Below are 23,554 nucleotides of genomic sequence, written 5' to 3'. Positions count from 1 at the left end.
TTGGCTTGAGCACTGGCTGCTGAAGACTGAGGGAAAAAAGTTGTTGAGTACCTCAGCCTTCTCCATATCACAGGTAAATAGGTCTCCCATTTCCTTCCAGAGAGGGCCCACATTTTCCCTAGTCTTCCTTTAGTTTTCCTTTTATCTCTGACATACCTATAAAAGCTTTTCTTGTTGCCCTTGACATCCCTGGCCAGATTGAATTCTATCAGGGCTTTAGCTTTCTTAACCTAATCCTTGGCTGCTCAGACAATTCCTCTGTATTCCTCCCAGGCTACCTGTCCTTGCTTCCACCCTCTGTAGACTTCCTTTTTGTGTTGAAGTTTGTCTAGGTGTTCCTTGTTCATCCATGAAGGCCTCCTGGTGTTTTTTGCCTGACTTCCCTTTTGTTGGGATGCATCAGCTCCTGAGCTTGGAAGAGGTGACCCTTGAATATTAACCAGCTTTCTTGGGCCCCTCTTCCTGCCGTGGCTTTATCACATGGTAACCTACCAAGTAGATCCCTGAGGAGGCCAGAGTCTGCTCTCCAGAAGCCCAGGGTAGTGAGCTTGCTGTGGGCCCTCCTCAGTACCATAAGAATCTTGAATTCTACCATTTCATGGTCACTGCAGCCAAGGCTGCCCTTGAGCTTCACATTCCCCACGAGCCCCTCCTTGCTGGTAAGAACAAGGTCCAGCACAGCACCTCTCCTCATTGGCTCCTCTATCACTTGGAGAAGGAAGTTATCATCAATGCATACCAGGAACCTCCCAGATTGCTTATGCCCTGCTGTGTTGTCACTCCAACAGATATTGCGGTGGTTGAAGTCCCCCATGAAGACCAGGCCTTGTGAACGTGAAGCTACTCTTGCCTGTCTATAGAAGGCCTCATCCACTCAGTCTTTCTGTTGGGTGGCCTGTAGCGGACCCCCATTACAATGTCACCTGTTCCTGCCCTCCCTTTAGTCCTGACCCATAAGCTCTCAGTTGGCTCCTCATCCATCCCCAGGCAGAGCTCCATGCACTCCATCGACATAGAGGGTGACACCCCCTCTTTGTCTTCCCTGCCTGTCCTTCATAAAAAGCCTGTATCCTTCCACTCCAACACTCCAGTCATAGAAGCCATCCCACCACGTCTCCCTGATACCAATAAGATCATAGCCCTGCAGATGTGCGCACATCCCTAACTCCTCTTGTTTATTCCCCATGCTACGTGCATTTGTACAGAGGCATTTCAGTTGGGCCCTTGATGAAGCTGACCTACTGGCTGGAATGGCTGGATGTGTGTCCAAACAGGATCCGCAGAAGCCAGAACATTGGACATGGAGAGCTCTTAAAGCAGTAAGCAACAAATGCTGGAGAAGTGATGTCTGGAATAAGGCCTGTACCTCACAACTCCCTCTTCTGCTTTCTCTGAAACCTCCACAATTGAATATACCACCCTTCTTAGACTAGAATTGCTTCCTGGATCTTTCAGAAGACTAGAAATCTCCACTTCTCAGGGAAACTGCACTCTAATTTTAACCTTAGAAAGCTGCAAGTTAGCACTTTGAAACAGCCACAGTTTTATATGCAGAAATCTGCCACTGATGTGAGATCTCCTGAAATTTAGGCCAACCAAAATTAAAAGGAAATATGTTTCCAGGTGGGAGTTTGAGCTGAAGGGAAAATATTTACATAGCAGACTGACTTTTTTTTCCTCCCCTGTTTTTTTTTTTTTCTCTTGGAAGCTGCTCATATGATTTAGATTGTTAGGATAAGTCCTGATAGAGTGCATAGGGAGCGCGGCAGTAGAGACAGAGATATGTGATATTTATTGTCCTTCCCTGAAATATAATACATGGGTATCAACTCCATCAAAACAGTGAACGCCTATAGACAAGAAAGAAAGAAAGTAGGCTGCTGAAAGAGGTGCAGTGTTCTTGAGAAACTATTCAGTGTGCAGGCAATTACTGTGTCACTGATTTCTTTGCCCTGTTAAGTAAGAGTCTCTTCTCTTTTTTTTAAAGATCCTGGAAAGATTCATACACATTTCGTTTTCTTCCTTGTTTTTATGTGTGTCAAATGACAAATCAGTAACTACTGACTGATAAGAGAAAGAAGAGAAAAGAGAGGATTTAAGAAAACTGGCTAGGGGCCACCTCAGAGTTTCTGCCCTGGCCTGTCTTTGGGGAGTTTGTCATTATTCTTGTGCCTACAGATACAGAGAGCTTGAACTCTTGTCCCTCTAGATCCTCAAGCAACGTGGCAGAATTCACCTTACCACGCCTGCTGTAGTGTGTTTACTTCAGGAGCTAGGGCAGTTGTGAGGCTAATTTGGTTCCTTGCACCCTTGGAGATGTCTTACCTGACTCAGCATCTTCCTTGGTGGTCTGGGTCTGTCTTCAGAAGAGAGATAATCTCACTAAATAAAAGTTAGTGTGAATTGCTCAGAGATCATATAACAGCTGTTAATGACTGATGATGCTGAAACTTTCCTGATTAATTATTTTTTCCATCAGAGGTAGAGTTTCCTGTATGGCCATTTAAGCTGTTTGTTTGAAATCGTTCTTAATTATCCTATGGAAGCTGCATTGGAGTAGTTTGTGGCTCACAGGTGTCCACAGACCCTAGGCTGAAATGTGAGTGTCTTGGGGACAGTGACACAGCACTGTTTATCTTCCTGATTAAGCCCTTTTCTCAAGCAAGGAGTAAAGAGGGCAAAGCTGGCATTGGAAAGTAACCCCTGCCCATGTGTCTTCTGCATGTTGGCAAGATGCTGTTTGGACCATCCACAAGGTCTGTATGGTTGTAAGTTAGAGGCTATGCCTATGCTTTTGCTGTCCACTTCTCCACTGCTTTTCTGCGTCCTGAGGCAAAGAGCTTTAGTTCAGTGTGATATGCACTTGATAAAAGGAAGGGTGGTACCAGAGGCAAAGTGTAGAGTAGCCAGCCTGCCCAGTGTTAGAGCTTAAAAACCAGAAACTCCGCAACTCAGTAAAAATAAAATAATCCAGGAATTTTATCTTCCCCATAGCAGTTAGGACCAATATCAGTATCTTAGTGCTGCTGTTTACCCTGTAGTGGAGATAGTGCATTGCTGTTGAGCATTGCAATTTTTATTTGGAGTCTTTCCTCCCTGCTTTCTAAACTTCATGAATAGCTGTTTCAAGGTGAAGTAGCAGGTATTTTCTTGTAAACCCTCCCTCTACATAAAGATGATAGCTGTCAAAGATTTGATACATCTCTGGAGATAACTGAATCTGTTTTCAGACACTCTATTTCCTAAATATAATGTTTTGGGGGGTTATGTTTTTTAAAACATTTCAAGTTGACCAGTATAAAATTAGAATTGTCACCTTTACAGGAGATAATAGAAAATACCACAATTTTTTTTTTCTTTTTGATTTTACATTTATTACATTGATGTTCTGCAGAACTTAAGGTGAATCAGTAAGTGTGACAGAAGCTCCTAACAATTTTGTTTGTGATCCTAATTCTCTCTTGTGTGGAATGGAAACTCCCTATTGCACCATACTTTCCTGGGGGGAATGGGGTTATTCTTGAAGGCATAATGACTACTTTGGTTTATATCTTTTATAAAGGACCTGGTCTATTAAAATATACTGAGGAAAGGATAAGAAAGCTTACTAGGTGACAGTAATACTTCGAGGGCCCATAGTACTGTACAGGATATGGATGCAGGATGAAATAAGAAATTTAGTGCATCGCTGTTTGACTTGTAGTCGTGCTACTATGATTATGTTCTAAGATACACTTTGAAGAGATAGCAAGTTATAATCCATTTGTACGTGAAAATGCTGTTAAGACATTGCAGTGCCATTACAGTTAGTGTGGCTTTCTTTTTTCTTTAGTAGATTCACATTTCTGTTCTTCTCTGAAGGAACGACAGAAAACAAAGGAAAGGTTGAAAGATGATACTGCCAGTGTCCAATTCCTAAAATAAACAAGTGGAAGGGGGAAATCCATATTTCATTTAGCACATTGTGATGAGTAAAATGTTCTAAAAGGAAAAACAACCAACATGTGGTTGTCATGTCCCTTGTAAAGTTGCAGCTACCTTAAAACATATCCAAGTTAAAACATGTGCATGCAGAGCTTCTGTGCAGCGCGGTTGATTTATGTCTCTTAACCATGATTTCATGTAAAAGGATGACTACCACAGTTAACTCCCTGGCGTTTCAGTCTCTCCTCTCAAACTCCTGTCATGGTCTGATTTGAAAAAATTCTTATCCAAACAGCTTGTAAAATAACATAATGAGCTGGAAGGTGCACAAAACAGGGAGGTGGCACATTCTACCATCCATAGTACTTACTGATTCTGCCACTAACTCCCCCTGAATATTCCCTTGCCCCAGGTGGGCACTATGCCAGTTTGAGGTCTTCAGTGCTTGGATGGGGGAAGCCCTTCTGCACTTTGACTCCCTGTCTTGGAGGTGAGGGTTATCAGTTCTTCGAGAGTTGATGTCTGTGTACCCTGTCACGGTTGCTGAATGAATGGCAAACATCGCATCAGCCTGAGTTTGCCACGTACTAGTCAAACAATAGAGCTGTAGCTGACATCTGCCTCCCTTTTATTAAAGCCTTTGTTTTTGGAAGCCTACAAGAGATTACTGAAATAAACATATGGCCCTTCAGAGAGGAGTAACAGGTTGCTTTGTAGAGTCAATTGTAATTATAAGAACTTTAAAAATCCTGCACAGAGATCTTGTCAGAAGGTTAGCTAATTGAAAACAGTCATGTTTAGACTGTCCAGTGTTGTGCAGACAAGAGCTTCTTATTTTTCTGTGTTTATATAATATTAAAAAAGACTCACGCATGCACACACACTCAATCTGCAAGGAGAGCTGTGCTGAGTAAGAGCTTTCCATTGTAATCCTAATCAGATCAGTAAATGAATGTCATCTGTCCTAGAGAACTGGACTGCCCTTTTCAGGAAGGATGCTAACAGCTCATTCTCAATGGCATGCAGTGCTAACTCAGTGGCAGAGTGCTGATTCAATGCATTTAAGTTATGAGTTCCCCATTATTACTTGTAGGAGCAATTATTTTGCCCCTTTATAAGAATGAAGAGATCATAATCATATATTTAAAAACTGTTGCCAAAGAGAAACAAATTCAAACAGCATGCTGATAGACTTATCTTTAAGTGCTGGCCAATAACTAGTGCATTTTAAAAAAATCTGTGTAAAAAGCAGTGCAAGCTACACTTGGTCTTGGGTTCCTTGTTTTTCTGCTTCTTAGTGTGGTAAGCAATAAGGATTTGCCTGAGATGTGTAACAAGCTCGCTCCTTCTCTTGTTGCAAACTTAAAGCAAACAGTGAAAAAGCCAACTTCCTCTTTTAAAGAAACTCACTGAGAGGAATATTATTCACAATTACTGTCTTCATTAGGTACAGTGTTCTCCTAACCTCAGTTGCAGTAATGGATAGACAGTGTCTGTATAATTGCTAATTGTAAATGCAATCTACTTTGTGCTAATGTTTTAATTTGACCCAATGCCATCATGCTTGTGTTATGTTCCTTGAAGCACAAACAATTATTTATGCTGAACTGCAGTACTGCCAATTTTAACTTTGGTGTGCAGTAAATAGTTTCTCCCAACAGTGACAGTATTTATTTAAGCAAGCCTCAGTGTACCTGCTTAACAAAATGCTGAGCCAAATTAATTATGGCAGTGTCTGTAATCACATCACTACGGTGATCTGGTTTCCCAGCACCAGGAATACAACACACTTAAGGCCTCCACATCACAGTTGCGATACAGCTACTGCTGTAGCCAGGTTGAGCTTTGTGAACTTGGCAGTTGCTGTTGAGAGAAAGAGAAGCTACCCTGGAAGTGGGATTTCTAAGGAGGAGAGAATTCCCAAGGCCAACAGTTTTCCTACTGGAGTAAATTGGCATACAACCCACATGAATGCCAGAAGGACTAAGACATTTGTGTCATAATGAGGAGTTAAATCCAGATTTCCTGAACGCTTGTCCACTATCTTAAAGACTAAAGGTGCTCTTACTTCACTGTAGCATTTGGGCAGCGGATTGCTGTTGGGATTTCTGCATAATCTGGGCATTAGGAGAGTTCTCCTGCCTTTGATTAATATGATTTTAAAGAAGGGCAAAGCAACCACAGCACCTTTTGGTTCCAGGATAAAGTGCAAGGACTCAGATTTTGAAAGCAAAGCTAAGTGTGAGGCTTGTTTGTTTGTTTGTTTTTTTACCAGCATACTAAGTGGACAATATCACTTGACTCCGATGATTATTTTAAAACTTCATAAGATATGATTTAAGATAATCTAAGTGGCCTTAATTGTGTGAGACTGAAGGTCCATCTAGCCCGGTTTTGTCCCAATAGTGGCCTTAAGCATATGCCTAAGAAAGACTACAAGTGAGTCAAGCGTGTAAAATACTTCTGTTGAGTATTCTTCCCGTCTCCAGGTATTTTTCCAAAACAAATACAACTTTAATGTATTTAGTAATTCTTATTACGTTTCTCTTTCATAAACTTCAGCCTTCTGGTGAAGCCATGTAACCATTTAGCATCCTTAGTGTGCCTTGGCAATGTGCACCGTGAGTCCACTGAGCACTGCATCTAGTACCAAATCATCCTGCCACCACAGTGAGCTTCACAGCCTTCCTCCCATTACCACCTGGGGTAACTTTGCTCCTGAAGACCTTTGCAGCCACAGCCTGCCTCTCTGTCCTGGTTTAGAGTCACTCACAGGAGCAAGGAGAGCAAAGAAGTGCTTTATGCCATGCCAGCAAGATTTTGCTTGACCCTCTAGGTGAGCTGTTGAAGCTTCAGTACAGTTAGCTTTGCTGATTTTCAACAAAGCATTCTGGTGGTAAAACAGAGGGGCTGTGTCTTGCTCAGACTGCTTGGTGATCAAACTGCCGTTGACTTTAAAGGTGAGGAACCAGGCCTAAAGCAGTCAGATGGCTTTTATCCTGTTAAGAAACCTTTTCTGGCTTGAAATAGCTTTTTATTTGCCTTGTTTATACTCCTGTCATTTCTCTATTCCCTCAAACCATCCTGAGATTTTTTTTTTTCTCCCAAATGACATTTATTATTCTCTGTAACATTTCATACCCTCGTCTTTGTTATTTGTCACCTGTATTTTCATGGCTTTTTAACTTTTCCAGAGGGACTGAGCGTCTGTGCATCACTGATGATTCATGTCCACTGTCTCTATGTCCCCTTAGTTTTAGTAGCCTTAATCAGTACTAATGTTGCCAGAATTTTATATGGTAGTAATGTGTAATTAGCAGCTCTGGAAAGCACCAAGGATCATAATTTAAAGCAATATGGTCAAAATTATATTTGTGCACATAGTTGCCTTGTGAAGCGGGGCAGCAGGTGGCAGTTTGCCATGCTCATGTCTTTTTAGGTTAACAGCTGCTTTCTGAATGCCTCCAGGGCATCAGTGGGAGCCACTTCCTTGCTCAGGCGCAAGACAGCGCTGCTCAGCTGGTCCCAGCAAAGCTGCAACACCCTCTGGCTTGATAGAGCTGCTTGGCACAGTAGCAAGGAGATTGTAATAATTTGCTACCGGTGGTGGAGTCTGGTGCAGAAACAGGGAACCACTGCCTTGCCAAAAACAGCGGATGGTGTTGTCCTTCCTCTGTGGGAGGCAGTGTCCCACAGAGTTTTTCCAAGTGGAACCCATTGGCTCACCAGCAAGCTGGGCTCTTGCCTGTGTATGGAGCTTTCAGTTTCCATTGAGCTCGGCATCATTTTCATTATTCAGCCTCTGCATCTACTGCTGGTAGCAGTGGGATGTTTTTTATGTGAGACAAGAATTTTCATGTCCTCACCGATGAATTTAGTGTCTTTACATGTGGCCCAAATTTGCACAGACTTTCTCTCCTTAAAAAGGTAAGCTCAAGGGCAGGATGGTTTTGGAACATCTCGCCTGTATTGCAGGGAAAGCCAGGGATGCCCACTTTGAACTCCTACCGCGTGCCAAAACAGAACTGATGAGTCCTTGAGATTGTGTTCCTTGAGGTCATGCTTCTCAAAAATCTCTTAAGAAATTACCATACCAAAGTGGTTTCTTTCAACTTTTATAGGACTATTATGCATTTTTATAACATTTTTTCCCACACGTTAATGATTTGGGATCATATGTTTTCATTGCAGAGTTTAGTAGGAAAATTCTCCTATTCAAAATTTTACTGCTACTTTATCTACAAGCATGATGCTTCTACCCTCATGAAAGCAGGAAATTGTCAATACCATTTCAATATGTTTTGCAATGCAGATATTTCAAAGCATTGGGGAGCTTGCTTCTGGTGGATAATCTCTTGTGGTTATTAAATATTCTGCTTCTTTTAAAACGAATCAATCCACTGGGTTTTTTGCTCTTTCAAACACACACTTACTCTGTTTAGCTTGTTGTTTAACCTTCACAATATTTTCAGTAAGTGAATCCAGGTTTGATAATCTGTAAAAATGTGGAGAAAACATACTAAATCAGGCCTGGGTACTTCTGCAAGTAAAAATTGGTAACTAGCACTTGCACGAAGCTTTTTATGATTAAGTCGTAAATTACTTTACAGACATTAAGGTAAACAGATGTTCACAGATATTGGTGGATTAGCTGAGTCACAAAGTCACTGTCAGAGCCAGGAATGCAGCCTTATTTCTTATAATGTTATTTTCAGGCTATGAATCCTTCCCTAGCCTGTTTTTCATTCCAATTTATTAATAAAGAGTGAAAAAAAAATGGTCTAAGAGCAGTGTATGGTTTGAGAGCTAATTGAAGTACTGGGATTAAGACACTTCAGGAGAACCCCAGAACTTGAAAATGGTGATGAGAGATGATGACCCTGCCGAACAGAGTGCCTTTTCTTGGACAAATGGTTGAGACAAACGGGTGTCTGGGGGTTCATGAAAACTGCCTGTGCGCTTAGGAGGAAGGGGTGCTCTTGGCAGGGAGTGAAAATGATGACATGCTGCTGCAGAAATACTCAGAATAGCTGCCTGCCTGCAGGTTGGCTGCTTGTCATTTACAGGGCTGTAATGAGCAGCTTAAGGCAATTTAAGCCTGCCCTGATATTAAAGGGGTGCCCTTGTTCTTCTCACTGTGGGTTGTACTCACCCGCTGCTCCCCTACCTTCAGCTCCAGGGACAGTGTGACTCACTTGTAGATGAACCCAGTGGAGAAAATTAAGGTTATTTCTCTATTAGATCGGGTGCTGTCTTAGCTCATGTTCCTCATGGCTTTTCATCTGCTTTAGCAGAGTCAGGCTGGACCTTTTTTGGGTTTAACAGCCTCCACACAGTTTTTCAAGTCAAAGGCTTAATCAAACGTCCTTCTGGAGAGCTTCAGTATCGCTTATTACTCCTCTAGATGTTCAACGATTACATTATCCTCTTTTTACAACCATGATTTTGGGGTTGCTTTCAGTACTGCTTCAGCTTATGCCATGGGTTAGTTGTGAGATCTGTCTATTTTATTTGGATTTACTTTCTGGCTATTAATTGTGAATTTACATTACATCAGAAATTAACATCAGTTCATCACCTTTAATGATTTTTTAATTGATGTAAATGTGTCTATTTCCTCTTTTTAATTATATGTTTAATTTCAAGCCTAGGTACAGACTATAGAACAGACTATACCTAAAATTAACTGTAAGGGAACTTAAAACTGTGTCTAATATCATCATGTGTTAGCATTTTAAAAAGTAATGGTAGTAGTTCTGCCCTCATAATGATAAGCAGCATCTGTCTGCAAAGTCTGTTTTCCAGTCTGTGATGCTGATCATTGTGGGAGATTCCACCTTTCTTTGCTCCAGAACTGCTTTATTCTTTGAGGTGTTTCATTCCCATGGCAATGAAAGCAAATAAACTTGACTCTTCCCATAGAGTAAAATGAGTAGATTGTATTAATTGGAAATTACATATCGGGCATAGAGAAAACCACGGAACTGAAAACTAGATAGAAGAAATGTGTGTGCTCTCGCTTTCTCTTGTACTTGGCACTGGTGAGGCCGCACCTCAAATACTTTGTTCAGTTTTGGGCTCCTCACTACAAGAAGGACATTGAGGCACTGGAGTGCATCCAGAGAAGGGCAATGAAGCTGGTGAGGGGTTTGGAGCACAAGTCTTGTGAGGAGCGGCTGAGGGAACTGGGGTTGTTCAGCCGGGAGAAGAGGAGGCTGAGGGGAGACCGGACCGCCCCATCCAACTGCCTGACAGGAGGCTGTAGCCAAGTGGGGGTCGGCCTCTTCTCCCTGGTAACGGGCGATAGGACACGGGGAAATGGTCTGAAGTTGCTCCAGGGCAGGTTTTGGTTGGACATTAGGAAAAATTTCTTCACCGAAAGGGTTGTCAGGCACTGGAATGGGCTGCCCAGGGAAGTGGTGGAGTCCCCATCCCTGGAGGTATTTAAGAGACGGGCAGACGAGGTGCTTAGGGACATGGTTTAGTGGTAGGATGGCAGGGTTAGGTTAACGGTTGGACTTGATGATCTTGGAGTTCTTTTCCAACCTAAACGATTCTATGATTCTATATATACATGTGTATAAAAGCTGAAAGGATTAGTAGACATAAAACTTAGTCCTGGAATACTGATTTACTGCCCGAGTCTATAGCACAGCAATATGCCGTCTTTTATGAAGACGACGACAGAAAGCCATCTTAAGAAGAAGGTTTACTCCTTCTACTTATGTCAGCTAATATATCTGATGCCTAACAACCATCATGCACTCCTGATGGCCTCTCTATGTCTTTCAGGGCAGATGCTGTTAGCATAGAGGGTTAGGCTGGGAAACTGCCTCTGTGCAGCTATGTTTTTTTTCTGGGCTGAGGTTATTTGAATGATTATGCAACTGCAAAGTATCACTTTGCTAGGACAGTTGTGTTCACATTTGTATAGCGGTATATCATTATGGAAATGCTGGTAAAGCATCTTTGTCTACTGCATTGTAAAGGTTTCAAGAGAAATTCTGCACATCTGCAGAATGATTATGGATCTCGTGGGAGGTATATTATCCCTGCAATGGTGACTATGTATTTTCTGTCTGAACAGTCTTATTTTAGGTTGGTGGAGAGAAAAAAAGAGAATGAAGAGAAGTAAAGTCTTCATCTACAAGCACTCACTTTCATTACAAAGTTATTTTACAAAATACCAACCATCCTCTGCAAGGATATAATTTGTTATATCTTATAATTGGGTCTGGCAGGTGGGATGAAGGGCTGTTCAGGGATTCACATCACATTGTGAAGACCCAGAGAAATACTGGGAAGCAGAATGCTTGCCCAGACCATTTTTGCTTCCTGCTTGGGATCTGAGAGGCCAAAATGTAAGCACAAGTGGATATTGGCTAGGCAATCTGGGTGGAAGATAACAGAAGGTTCCTAGTCTTTGCATATCCTGTGACAGCCTTCCAAGAACAGCCAGGTCAGAGAAGGATTTCTGCTTTTCAGTTACAGCTTCTCCTGTTTATCTTATATGGCCCCCTGTGATTGTACGGGGGTGGTTTGTGAGGTTACAGGTTCAAAAGAAGGCAGGAGTGGAAGGAGACAAGTAGGCAACGCAGCTGCTGCTCTGGAAAAATTGAGGTCAGGGAAAGCACCTGAAACTGTAACAATGAGAGATGAGCTCTCAAAAAGTAATGAGATTAGAGATAGGAGCCAAAGAAGCGCTAACTTTGGGGGTCAGGTGCTTTGGGAATGACTGTTACGCAGAAGGGAAGCATGTGGAGGCACGGAGACTGGCTGTTACTATTCTGTATTGAAAGCATGTGTGTGCATGGTCAATATTTAGAGGGATTTCTCTTGTTGAATGCTTTCAAGTTAAGTGTAACTACTAACCTTAGATATTAGAGATAATTGCTGTATAGTGATGAGCACATACCTGAAATATCCTGTAATTTTCAGAGTATTTTACATGTCAGAAGTGGTTAAGTAAGGATTAATATTTCCATTTTGCAGTTGCGTGGAGGAGGAAAAGTCTGAACCAGGTGCTGTACTGTTTGCTAGCAGTCATAGAGGAAATCTTTGCCAGACCACCAAGAGAACCTGAAACTTCCTGGCTTCTTGCCATATGCCAAACCCATTCACTGAACTGTGCTCTGCTTTTCTGTTTTTCCCTGAATATTGTCAGCTTATCTAATGATAGAAGAGTACCAGGTGTACAATGCAATAAACAAATCAGTAGTCACACTTTGCAATCAGAACCTGATCTTAAGCAGCTGAAACCTAAAAGGAACTGATAATGAAGCTTATTTTTTATCTTTCTAGACAACAAGTTTCTTAATGGTAACATTTAATATTTAACTATGTGGCTGTCCAAGGCTGAGATATGATTGCTGATTTCAAAGGATACAATGATGACGAAGTCTCTGTTCCAACATAGAAGAAATAAAGAGTTCAGCTGCCTTAGGACTTCTTGGAGGTTTCCATTTTAGGAAGTATTTTGTTTGCTAAAATACAAATTGGAAACCCTGTCAGAATTTTACTTGCATTGTTAGGCAGTTAAATATCTTTAAAATATACTCACAATAGATTTCCTTTGAACACAAGTCAGTGTTTGTATTTTCCTGTCAAATAACGTAGTGAAAGGTGTTGTAGTTAGAGAATTTATGTGTTTTTCTTTGCCACTGTAGTTGGTGATATTATTGCAGTTTAGAATAATTTAGGTTTGCATAGGAGAACATGGGTAACTATCAGTATTTTCTTGAGCATTATTAGGTATTTAGTCTAATACATGGTGTGGTAAGATCAATCGGGAAAGCATGAATACCAATGTTGACTCATCTTTTTTTTTTTCTCTCTCTCTAGGATTATGATGGCTTTTTTGAATCAAAGGAGAGCAACACTGTCTTCTCCTTTCTTGGACTCAAACCTACTTTGGCAACAAAGGTTAGTGTAGTATTGCAGACTTTTCATGGAATTCTTGAAATACTGAGATTTAATTTTCTTCGAACCAAAAGAACTCTGTGTGTTTGCATGCCCCACTGCCTTAATCCATAACCTTGTCCATATCAGGTTCATGCTAATAAGGTAATTGAAACTGTTGCCATGAGAAGCAAAGCATTTTAAATGAAACCAAGCATATACATGGGAGTTAATTTGAGACAGCAGATAAATGAAGTTTAAAGAATACATTCTCCACATTATCAATGTAAATTGAAAGCAACTGACTTAATTATAACAGGAGACAGAACTAGGATCTTAATCACTGGAATATCTGCAGTTTACGTCACCAAAACATCATCTTACTGGGCCAGTCTGACATAATGGGTCATCTAGGACAGCATTTATTTTTTTATTAGGCTTTTTTTTTTTTTTTGAATGCTGAATGCTGGAACAGTCAGGAGTTATAGCAACTTTTTGAATAAGAATTACATTTTAACAAATACATATATACAGGTCAGAACACAAAGCCACTTAACATCTTTCTGTTGAGGGCAGTATAATAGAGGAGATTTTATTGCCATATGAAAGCCTGGACACTTCAAAAAGACTGTATGGTGCACTTTTGAGCAGTACGTCAGACGCATAGGAGAGGATTTTTCTTCCCTTGGGCCCTGTAGATACAGCTGTGTTTGGTAGTAGTACTGTTTCAGGCCTGGATGGTAGCTCTTGGCTATTGATAGTTCCTCTTCTGCCAGGCATTCATTTATTTCTAGACCCCATGAGGAAGAGGAGTGGGAGGGAACCTCAGCAGGGAACCAGAAAAGCAGGTTATTTTGGCAGCTCTGCTTCAAGCTTCATAGCTCAAAGAACTAGTCCTAGGAAAAAGATTATGTCCTACAGCAATCAGAAGTAGCAGTTTCTATGCAGCTCTCTTCCTGGGAAATAACCTGTTGTAGGCCTGGAGGAGTGTCTCTATAAACTTGGCCAGATCACTGCTTCAGCCTGGTAGTGCCTCAGAGGTGATGCATCTTCAGCTGCTGTGTAGACCAGGGTTAGGGACACCTTATATGCAAAGGTTACAGACATGGGAGACGAGAATTTATTCATAGCATTAATCATCTTTTTTTTTCTTTTCTTTTGAATAGGAGTCGGAACCCTAGAAAGCCTATCTGAAGTATCGACATGCACATCTCCTGGATGAATGACCCTGTTCTTCAGCACACAACAGCTTCCCTAATGGATCACTGTGATAGAGCAAACATGCACCATTAGTAGTAGTCTGCTTGCCATGGGATGGTGCTCTCCAATAATGCGGAGTTAATAACATGTATATGAAACAGGATTAAGGCCAGGCTACTCATCTTTCTTTTTAAAAATACTTGATGTTTCACTTTTGTCTTTGGATTACTTTTGCAGCTGGCACTGGTATTCTAACAGACAGTCTGTTTGAGAATGAGGAGTGGAAGTGTAGGGCTTCTGTTGTTCGTGGATATACTTCTGTAGTCAGATTCCTTACCCTTTTTAATTCTTCCAGTTACTGTAGTTGAAATTAGCTCATCATGATAGTTAAAGTGCTGGTGATTATTAGATTGTTTGTGCTGGCTGTGACCCAGAAGGTATAAATCATCAATCTTAAGATCTCAGTCTAAGCCAATAACTGCCATAATTGGAGTCTACATTTATTTATTGTGATGTTTATGCTAGATCATGTTTATTGTAAGAGACGTGGGCTGCTAACCTTGTTCAGGAAAACTTGATTTGTCTAATGATGCCCATTGCAACTGGCTGTTTAAAAACAGTTGTTATCATGGAGGAGGTGCCAAAGTGAAATATTTTGACATGGTTCCTGTTCCAAAGGCAGGTGAAATGTGCAGGAAAACCCTTGGTGGAAAATACTGGGTAGTTCAGAAGAGGAGGTCTCATAGTTGATGATAATACTGTTATCTCTTAACTGAGAAAGACTTAATACCCAAAGTTGGAGCTCTATAGTCTTACGGTCTTAAAAATTTTGCCAAAACCTTGAGTTTACCTTCAATAACACACAGCACCACCATTAGCCACATGAAAGTCAGGGGGATGCTTTGAGAGCCAGGGCTCAGTCCCATAGGTGGTTAAACACACTACCATGGTCCAAGAGCACACCTAACTCGCCCAGCTGTTGTCCTGGTTATATCCCCAGGTGTGGAAATGTGGAGGTGCCTCAAAGATAGTGAGAAATCTGAACCTGTGCTTTGCTGGATGAGGCCACAATGGTCAGCACAGCTGAGGAACAGGAGCCATGTACAGGAAGTGGAGGTTGTTCCAGTGGGACTGCACTGATGCCCATAGCAGAACTTAGGCTTGTGACTTGCCAATAACCATTACAAAAGGCATTTGAGACAGAAGTCAAATTGCATTATACATTTTGAATCAAGTCTGGCTATGAAAATAACAGCTATGCTGTAATGTAGCTTTTACTCAAGTGAGTTCATAATGACAGGGTAGTGCCATTCCAATAAATGTCCTTATGCCTTTGGGTAAATGAAGGACAACCATTATGTGGGAAACCTTCTTTGCAATCACAGCATCCCTCAGACTGTGTGGCTTGAAGGAAGCCAAACTTGTAAAAAGTGTCAAAAAGCAACACTGTGCAACAGATTACATGTTCTGTTAAAATCAGTAACCATGGCATCTGAGACATGTTAGTTGGAAGGGACAACTGGAGGTCATCTCGTCCAGCACTGTCAAAATCAGGGCTCACACAAACACTAGCTCAGACCAGATATGGGTTTGTCTAGTAGAGTGTTAAAAATACCCAAAGATGAAGATCTCATAACCCTCTAGGTAACCTGTGCCAGTGCTGCAGCACTCTCCTAGTGAAAACTTTCTTTCAATGTCCAGTCTCAACTCCTAGGCTGTAATTTGTGGCTTTTGCCTTTGCTATGTTTTCTGGCACTCACAGGAAGAGATTGGCACCGTCCTTTTTGTAACTGCCCTCGAGATAGTTGTAGGCTACCATTAGATCACCTCTTAGCCTCCTTCTTACCAGACTAAACAAACCTGGCTTCCGCCACCTCTCTTCACAGGCTGTGTGCTTTAGGCCCCTGGCTGCTTTGCTTTGGTGGAGCGTTACTCTTTCCAGTTTGTTCACATCCCTCTTGAACTGGGAGAAAGTCCCAAACCAGTATTTTGGATGTGGCCTCACTGGTACAGAGTAAGGGGGGTAATAACTTTCCTCAGCCTGCAGGCCACGCTTCCCCTGAAGTAGTGCACTGCCTGCTTTCCCCTGTGTGCAGTGAGTACATTGCTGGCTTACGATCAACCTGGCATTCACTAAAATCCCCAGGTCCCTTCAGCAGGGGTATTACTGTCAGTCACTCCCCAGCCCATACTGACGTGTCGCCGCATCCAAGGGCAGAACTTTCTGCTAGTCCTTTCCAAACTTCACAAGTTTTCTGTTATCCCAGTCCTCATGGCTATTGAGATGCCACTGGACTGAAGCTCTGCCAGCTGTTGCCAACCGCTGAACCAGGTTCAGGTGTTGTTCACAGATTTGCTGAGGGGGCACGCTAGTCGTCATCCCAAGTCCCTGCTGAAAACACTGAACAATATGAGAACTGTAGCCTCTCAGATTTTGGACAATAGCTTACTCGTGACTACAGAGGTATGACATGAATAATTGTTGGAGCAAAGAACAGGTTACTTTTTGCTTACAGCTGTGTGGCTTTTCCCTCTAGTACAAAGGCAAGAGAGGCAAGAAAGCTTTAAAAAAGGAGATGTTAAAAGAGTCCATCCATAAATCAGTTTCTCTTTGGAATCTCTGGTGCCTCCTCAGCTCAGTTAAAGGACTAGATGGAGCAAGAGCACACACAGATTTCAAATCCGTGGTTGTATTTACTGGTTGAAATCTTAGCCACAGCACCTTCTCTAGAGGGATCCTGAATGGAAGTCGATAAAATGCATATACATATATGGATATACATATATGGATGTGCATTTTTAAGAATTATGTTGTCTGTGGTAAGTTACTGTGACATTCTTGTCACCAATCCCATAGTTCCGTGAGACTTGAACCTCACTATAGGGAGGTGGAGCTGTCAACTTCACCGAGTTCAATGTAACTATTCCTAAAAACAAGTTAAAGAAAAATGTATAACTTTGCAAATGAATACAGATATAAATTTGCATAATTACACAGTTGATTACAGAGAAGCCATCCTGGATTTATCATGTACTTGATATGTTGTAAACTTTGAGAACTGCCTGAAGTCCCAGTTTTGAAACACTTAACATAAGTGTGTAAGTATATACACATGAGTAATCCTGGGTGAATCCCAGGCTTGCTGATGTGAAAGGCAAAACCACACTGATTTCTCCAGGGATTATATTAGTTTCACAAAACTCCTCTTGAATTTTGATAATTGTAGAATAGAAGCCTCCTGTTCGGTGGAGACCTAGTCCTGTTACAGCCGGTAGGTAGACCTAGCTTATTTCAGAGCACGCATGTGGGCATAATCAGTTGTATGGAGGACAACACTAGCTCCAAAGACATCCTGCTTGCTTGCATGGATTGGCGGTGTACGTCCCTTAGAATATGTGCTTTTGAATTTTAACTGGCTAGTTTAAAAAAAAAAAAAAAGGTGTATATATTGCTGGATGTGAATTTGGTCTGTTGTGCGATAGCCTTATTTTTGTAATTAAAGCAAGCAGAGTTCTAGTTTGTTACACAAGATGGTCTGGAATTTTTTAAACCAGTTTTGTAATAATGAAATGTAACTATCAGGTAACTGCAAAGGTTTGTGGAAACTAGAGGCATTTACTGAAAGAAATAGTAAATTCTTAATTCTGTTTAAAATACTTGCATGTAAAGATATGCCTGAGAACTAAATGATCCCATTTTTTAGCTAATATTTGTAACTACCCCACTTTTTAAAAGGGAGAGCAGTGTGAATTAAACTGTAAATCTTTGTACCTAGCTAAAGTTGCTGTGTGGGCTAGCGTGCACGCACATGTTCACTGTATCAGTGGCTTTGATAGCGGTGGTTTTGTTTGTGCCACACACTACTGGATAGTGCCTTGCCAGAAAGAGGACTGTTTCTGTAGGGTCTTCTTAGATGTGCTTAAACTTTGAACTGAGAAAAGGGTAGTTTCTATACTGCTATTTTTTTAATAATGCGGTAAATTGATTTTGAGGCCTGAGTCAAAAGACTTTGCTTTGTAAGGTTGAAACAGTTTTTGATGAGTCTTCTGAACTCTTGATTTTTCTTAGTGTGGCTTACTCTCTTTTTTTTTCCTTTCCTTTTTGTTGACTGGCTAGAATCAAACCTTCCAAGGGAAGTGGACCTGGAGTAAAGCCCCTAAATCCATGTTTATGCTTTAAAATAACTATCTGATTCAAGTGTTGAGCAGCCCAAGTGCTATCACCGAAATGGAGCTACCAAGCTCTCAGGGCACTTCCTGGTTGTCCCCCCCTGCCCCATCCCCCCATCAGGCCCTTATTTAGGGAGTCCAATTCTGGGAATACCATGACTCAGAATTAGTAGCCTGAGGTTTTAGGCAGTGCCTTGTGGCACTTCACAGGAGTGCAGGAGTGGGGTTATCACCAGCAAAGTGCCAAATCCCATTTGTCTGTGGTCACTTGTCCACTGGTTTCGCTACATCTTGGCGCGAGCAGTGGGAGGAGGAGGAGGGAGCCCCATGTGTCCACCCTGCACAGAGAGGGGGGGTGGAATCAATCACAGAAGGCAGGGGTTGGAAGGGAGCTCCAGAGATCATCCAGTCCAACCCCCCTGCTAAAGCAGGTTCACCTAGAGCAGGTTGCACAGGACATCGTCCAGGCGGGCTTTGAATATCTCCAGAGAAGGAGACTCCACAAGCCCCCTGGGCAGCCTGTTCCAGTGCTCTGTCACCCTCAAAGTAAAGAAGTTCTTCCTCATATTCAAATGAAAAAGAGTTGAAGAAGTCATGGAAGACGTGGTGCAGAATGGCCCATGGCTTGCTGACAGCAGCTGGAGCAGTGGTCCTCACAGGGGCCCTTGGCTGGCAGTGCCGTGTGGGAGCCCACACAGCGCCGCTCTCCACGGGACCCCACCTGCATCATGGCCTATCCTTCACCCTCTCGCTCCCTGAGGAATTCGGGAGGAGAAACGGTGAACAGCTTCTTGAGAGCAGTCCTTCAGCCAGGGCAGATCCAGCTTACTCCCTACTTCCTATTCTTTACCTCTTCCTGATGTGCTTCATCCCATCCCGTAGACCTACCTGCGTGCAGAGCTTCTACTCGCCACCATCTGTGACGTCCCTGTGAGGTCGCAAACGCGGAGCTGGTGTTCACCTTCATGGCGTCAGTGTTTCGTAACTCAGTGGGGGGGGGAGTACGTTGCATCCTAGGCCGCATACATGTGGAGTTTTAAATTATATATTAAAATCGTGTTTGTCTAATAAAAAAAATGTCATTCAAAAAAGACATTGGAACTGTGTTGTGTGTGCCAAAGAAAACAACGAAAAAATACAAGTCTCTATTCTTGCTGCAGCTCCCTCTGGTGACAGCCTGGTGCCGTGGCTCGGGCAGCCTCCGCAGATGAGAGGGCACTGCAGAGCTCTTCGCCGGGGATGGGTGAGCCCGATTCTGTCAGGTGCTAAGAGCCCCTCATCCCCGTTGACTCAGTGGAAACTGCAATGTGCAGGATACCTGCTGGGTGAGGGTCTAGGTCCACCCCAAGAAAAAGAAAAAAGAAGGGGTAATTCCTTGTCTTCCATTTTTGCGCTTGGGTTACTTGATAAATACCATGGGAATAAAGGACAGATCTTCTGGGGTGGCTTGGGCAGTGGGGCCAGGAAGTTCTCACGTGCTGAAGTTTTGCTCCTAGGGCTAAAATATTAAGGAGCACTGCTTTTTTCTTGTCTGAAAGGATGGTGAGTTCCTGGTTTGCCTATCCACTCTGCCAATCCGTATTTTAATGTTTTACACAGTTAAGTGACTGACCAAAGGCACGGGCTTGCATCATTGCCCTCTTCCCTTGATTCTCAGGCCAGAATGTAATTTTTAATACCTTATCATTCCTGTCTGAAACTTGCCCATTATCTCCAGTGTGAACACCGCTATGAAAACTCTACTCCTTTGTGGCTTCTTCCACACCCTTGAGCAAGGTTTTGTGCCACCTGCACTAAGACAGGATGAGCAAAAGAGGTACGGATGGGGAAGGCAAGCCTGAGATACCTGGCATGAGATCCTCAGCTGATGCAGGGTCAGTAGCACCTCTCTGGACTGAGTGCGGCCGTAGCAGCTCAAGGTGGGTAGAAGCAGCCAGATTTTGCTGCAGGGATGGGCGGGAACTTCTTGATTTCCAGAGAGGAAGATGAAGAGGTGTTCTGTATCACTTGGTTCGTGTAGCGTCGCTGCCTGCTCTCCAGGTGTAAACCCGCGGGGCTGCCACTCCTCCGACACAGCTGCCGGAGAATACACGGTGGGCAGTCGGCGGGCAGAGGTCGCACGGCGCGGGATGCTTTGCCACTGGATGTCGTCCTCCCCTCTGTCCCCAGCTCTGCATGTGCGCTCTGTACCAGGGGAGCATCAGGGAGCCAAAGTACTTAAAACTCATCTCCGTGTTTGCACACACATGTGCATGCATGTGTCTGTCAGTCTGTCTACACCGCTTTGTACCTACAGCAGAGCAGTGGGTCTGGGCTGTGAGAAGAGCTCCTGAAATGGCACATTCACTTCATTTGCTTTTTAGGTGACAGAATGACTTTCCTTTTCATTGAGTAGACGTAGGCTTGAAGGTGCCTTCGTGCTCTTGTCTGAAGTAATCTCCATCAGGCTGCATGGTGCAGCACAGGCGAACGTGGTTCTGGGTGCAAGTCCTCCTTTAAAGGTGACCATTGCACATAATTCAATCCCCTGATGAATTTGGGAAACATTAGAAAATTACAGGATTAAAGAGCTAGCACCCTAGAGAAAAGGTCAGTGGCAGCCCCGAAAAATTGGATTTAGAAAGCAGGAAAGAAATTGTTAGATTCTGAAAAGAGGAGTTAGGAAGCAGAGTCCTTGAGAAATGTGTGCCAGTTGCCAGCTGCTTGGTCGCCCCATCCAGTTTAGCTGCCCACAGTACGTACATCTGCGTTTGGGAGAGGCACCTCATACTCTCTGGGGAAAGAGCCATGAAGAGCCACTTCTGGCCGTGACTTATTTCAACCCAAGGCAATACTCAGAAGTCAAATGAATCACATCCTAAAAATAATACTGCCTCTCCCCTCTAGAGGAGCTCAGATGCAAAGGCAGCGGAGTTAGGCACGGTCGGGGGAATTCCTTCCTTTGTGTCTGGGGAAGCAGGCAGACCCCTGAACACCCCATCCCTCTCCCTGCACTCCAGGATGTCCCTCCCCAGTGGGGTCACCCTGTAAGGCAGAGAGCCCTTACGTGGTGCTACTGCCATCCTCAGAAGACACCTCGCATCATGCAGCAGCCCTGCAGCCACCTGGGGATGCCTCCTGCTCCCTGCTGCTGGTATTTTTTGCATAAAGGGAATAAACAGCACCACATTTCAGTCCCTCTCAAGTCCCAGGGATTGTACACCTCTTCCAGGTCCAGCTGCTATCTCCCATAACTGTGCTGCACAGCAAAATGCACTTGCCTTCTCTTTGCACCTCTTTGGGGATGAAGAGCAATCCCACTGAAATCGATGACCCTTAAGGTGTGTAAAACAAGAGCTGAGCCTATGTGTCTCTGCATTAAAGCATCTTCCATAAATAAATTTGGCAGAGTAAGTTACTCTGCTGGGAACCAACAGAAAAAAAATCGGTAGTGGCTTGGGTTTTTGCCTTGTTTCTTTGGGTGAGGTGCTTTGAGGATCAGCGAGGTTTCGCAAGCACCTCACCATGCAAGCACCAGAGAGCGTAGCAGGGCTTCCAGCCCCGGCTGCCAAACAAAAGCCATGGCTGCTTTTCCCTCTGCCTCCCAAAGGGACCGACCCATGGCTGGCTGCACTAAGGCATGAGGGATTTGTTTCCCCCAGAAGCAGATTAGAGCTGGCAAGGAGAGAAACCGCAGAGGGTGGTCGGGTGCCCATGGGCAAGGTCAGGTGAAGAACAAGGGGCTGTAACGGGTGAGGTTTGCTGAAGATAACAGCTCAGGTCTGTCCCAGCCTGCTCCTCCAGCCGCTGCTACCCATCCCTCCCCTTCTCTTCCTTAAAGGCTTCCAGCTCACACCTTCCCAGTAGGAAAAGGGTAATTATCACATTTGATGGCTTTTGCATGCATTTCCAAGGTATCTTCAGCCAATTTTCTCTTTTCCCTGCAAATTTGTGTGCCAACTTCTTTTCCAGAGGGCAAAGCTTAAAGAACGGCAGGGCACTGGAGATGGTGTGGGTGCAGCCACCGCAGGGCTCTAGGTCTCGCAGCACATAAACACCAGCCTGTTCTTCCCTTTGTTTGCAAAATCCATCCCACAAAGTCCGCAGCCAGAGGTGAAGCTAACAGCTCTTCCCTTCTTTTTTCTTTAGCTTCTCTTAATTTTACAGATTTATATCCTTAATGGGGGGAGGAGGGAAGAATGGAGGTGTGAAGAGGCAGAGAGGGATGGTGTACTACGCTGAATCACTCCTAAGCATGGTATGGGCAGCATACTAACGTGTTCAAATAGCTAACTTTTATCATCTAATTATGAATTGTCTAATTAAAGCTGTGTCTGGAGGGGAGTCCAGTTCTTTCCGCCTCAGCTTCCTTTGCCAACGTACCCATGTTGTCCTCTTTTAGCTATTGCCCAGTCACTGTCTCTGCTCTCCCTTGCAGAGCCCTGGGTGACGTCACCTGTCTGCAGCAATGACACAGCCATATGTCACCTCCGGAAGATGGGAAAGCTGCTTGCTGAGCTGGCTGTAGCCCCCCTGAGCACTGCCCTGGCCAGCGCTGTGACCGATGAAGGCTGGGTGTGCCACCACCGTCCCACCATGCTGTGGCCCATAATGGCTGATAATGGCTCTCACCACCGACCCCCGAGCTAACGGTCTTCCTACTACGAGACTTCTATAATCACTGGCACCACTGGTATAATTTTCCTTCAGCACATTTTCTTCCCTGAGTTTTCACAGTTTTAAATTCTTCTGGTTTTCTTCCTGGTTTTGTTGGATATGCTTTTTCTTTTAGATGTCTTCTGTGAGTGGCATAAATTTGAGTTTAAGCCATGAGAGGGCTTTTAGGTCCAGGAGAGCTATACAGCATTGCTGTGAAATACACTCGAGTCGTTAAGGTAAATTGCTGTAGCGTCAATACTGCTCCAGCTGGCCTATAATACTTAAGCCCTAAGTGGTCTTTTCATGTCCTTTGGAGCATTTGCACTCTGAGCAAAGTGTGGGTATCCATCAAACTCACTTACACCTTCAGATACCTGCAGAGGCGATGGCATTTCAGTGCAACAAAATTTCACGGTCTGCATTAAATAGTCAACCTAGAGGAGCTCTCTTGGGTTACAGAGCCAAATCCTCTGATGATTCTGTTGTCACAGAGTCTGCTTCATAAAACTACCCAGCTCATGCTAAAAGCACCAAACTGGGTCTGGGTTGATATTTTTCCCCCGTTATTTTTTGGCTCTGCTATGCCATTTGGAAGATTGTCTCAAAATCCTGCTTCTCTTGCACCAAAAAATAAACTACCTTCCAAATTCCAGCTGAAGTTTATTGATGGCCAGCTTATCTCCATCACCTTCGTACTCCTTTCATTTAAATAAGTCTCCCTCGC

At 43.4% G+C, this 23,554-nt stretch overlaps 1 protein-coding gene across 1 annotated transcript in view; it reads left to right on the top strand.

Moving 5' to 3' along the window:
• The window catches only part of SH3BGRL2 (SH3 domain binding glutamate rich protein like 2), a 58,534-nt gene extending 44,531 nt beyond the window's left edge, over positions 1 to 14,003 (top strand). Inside the window, 2 exon segments of the mRNA XM_009646092.2 lie at positions 12,766 to 12,846; positions 13,989 to 14,003. Coding sequence (XP_009644387.1) covers positions 12,766 to 12,846; positions 13,989 to 14,003 — 96 coding nt within the window.
• Positions 14,004 to 23,554: the final 9,551 nt, after the last annotated feature.

The sequence above is a fragment of the Egretta garzetta genome, unplaced genomic scaffold (genome assembly GCF_000687185.1).
Source record: "Egretta garzetta isolate BGI_Z169 unplaced genomic scaffold, ASM68718v1 scaffold9, whole genome shotgun sequence".
Taxonomy (NCBI): Eukaryota; Metazoa; Chordata; class Aves; order Pelecaniformes; family Ardeidae; genus Egretta; species Egretta garzetta.
Note: the sequence above shows the minus strand (reverse complement) of the source record. Positions and strands in the feature narration are given on the sequence as shown.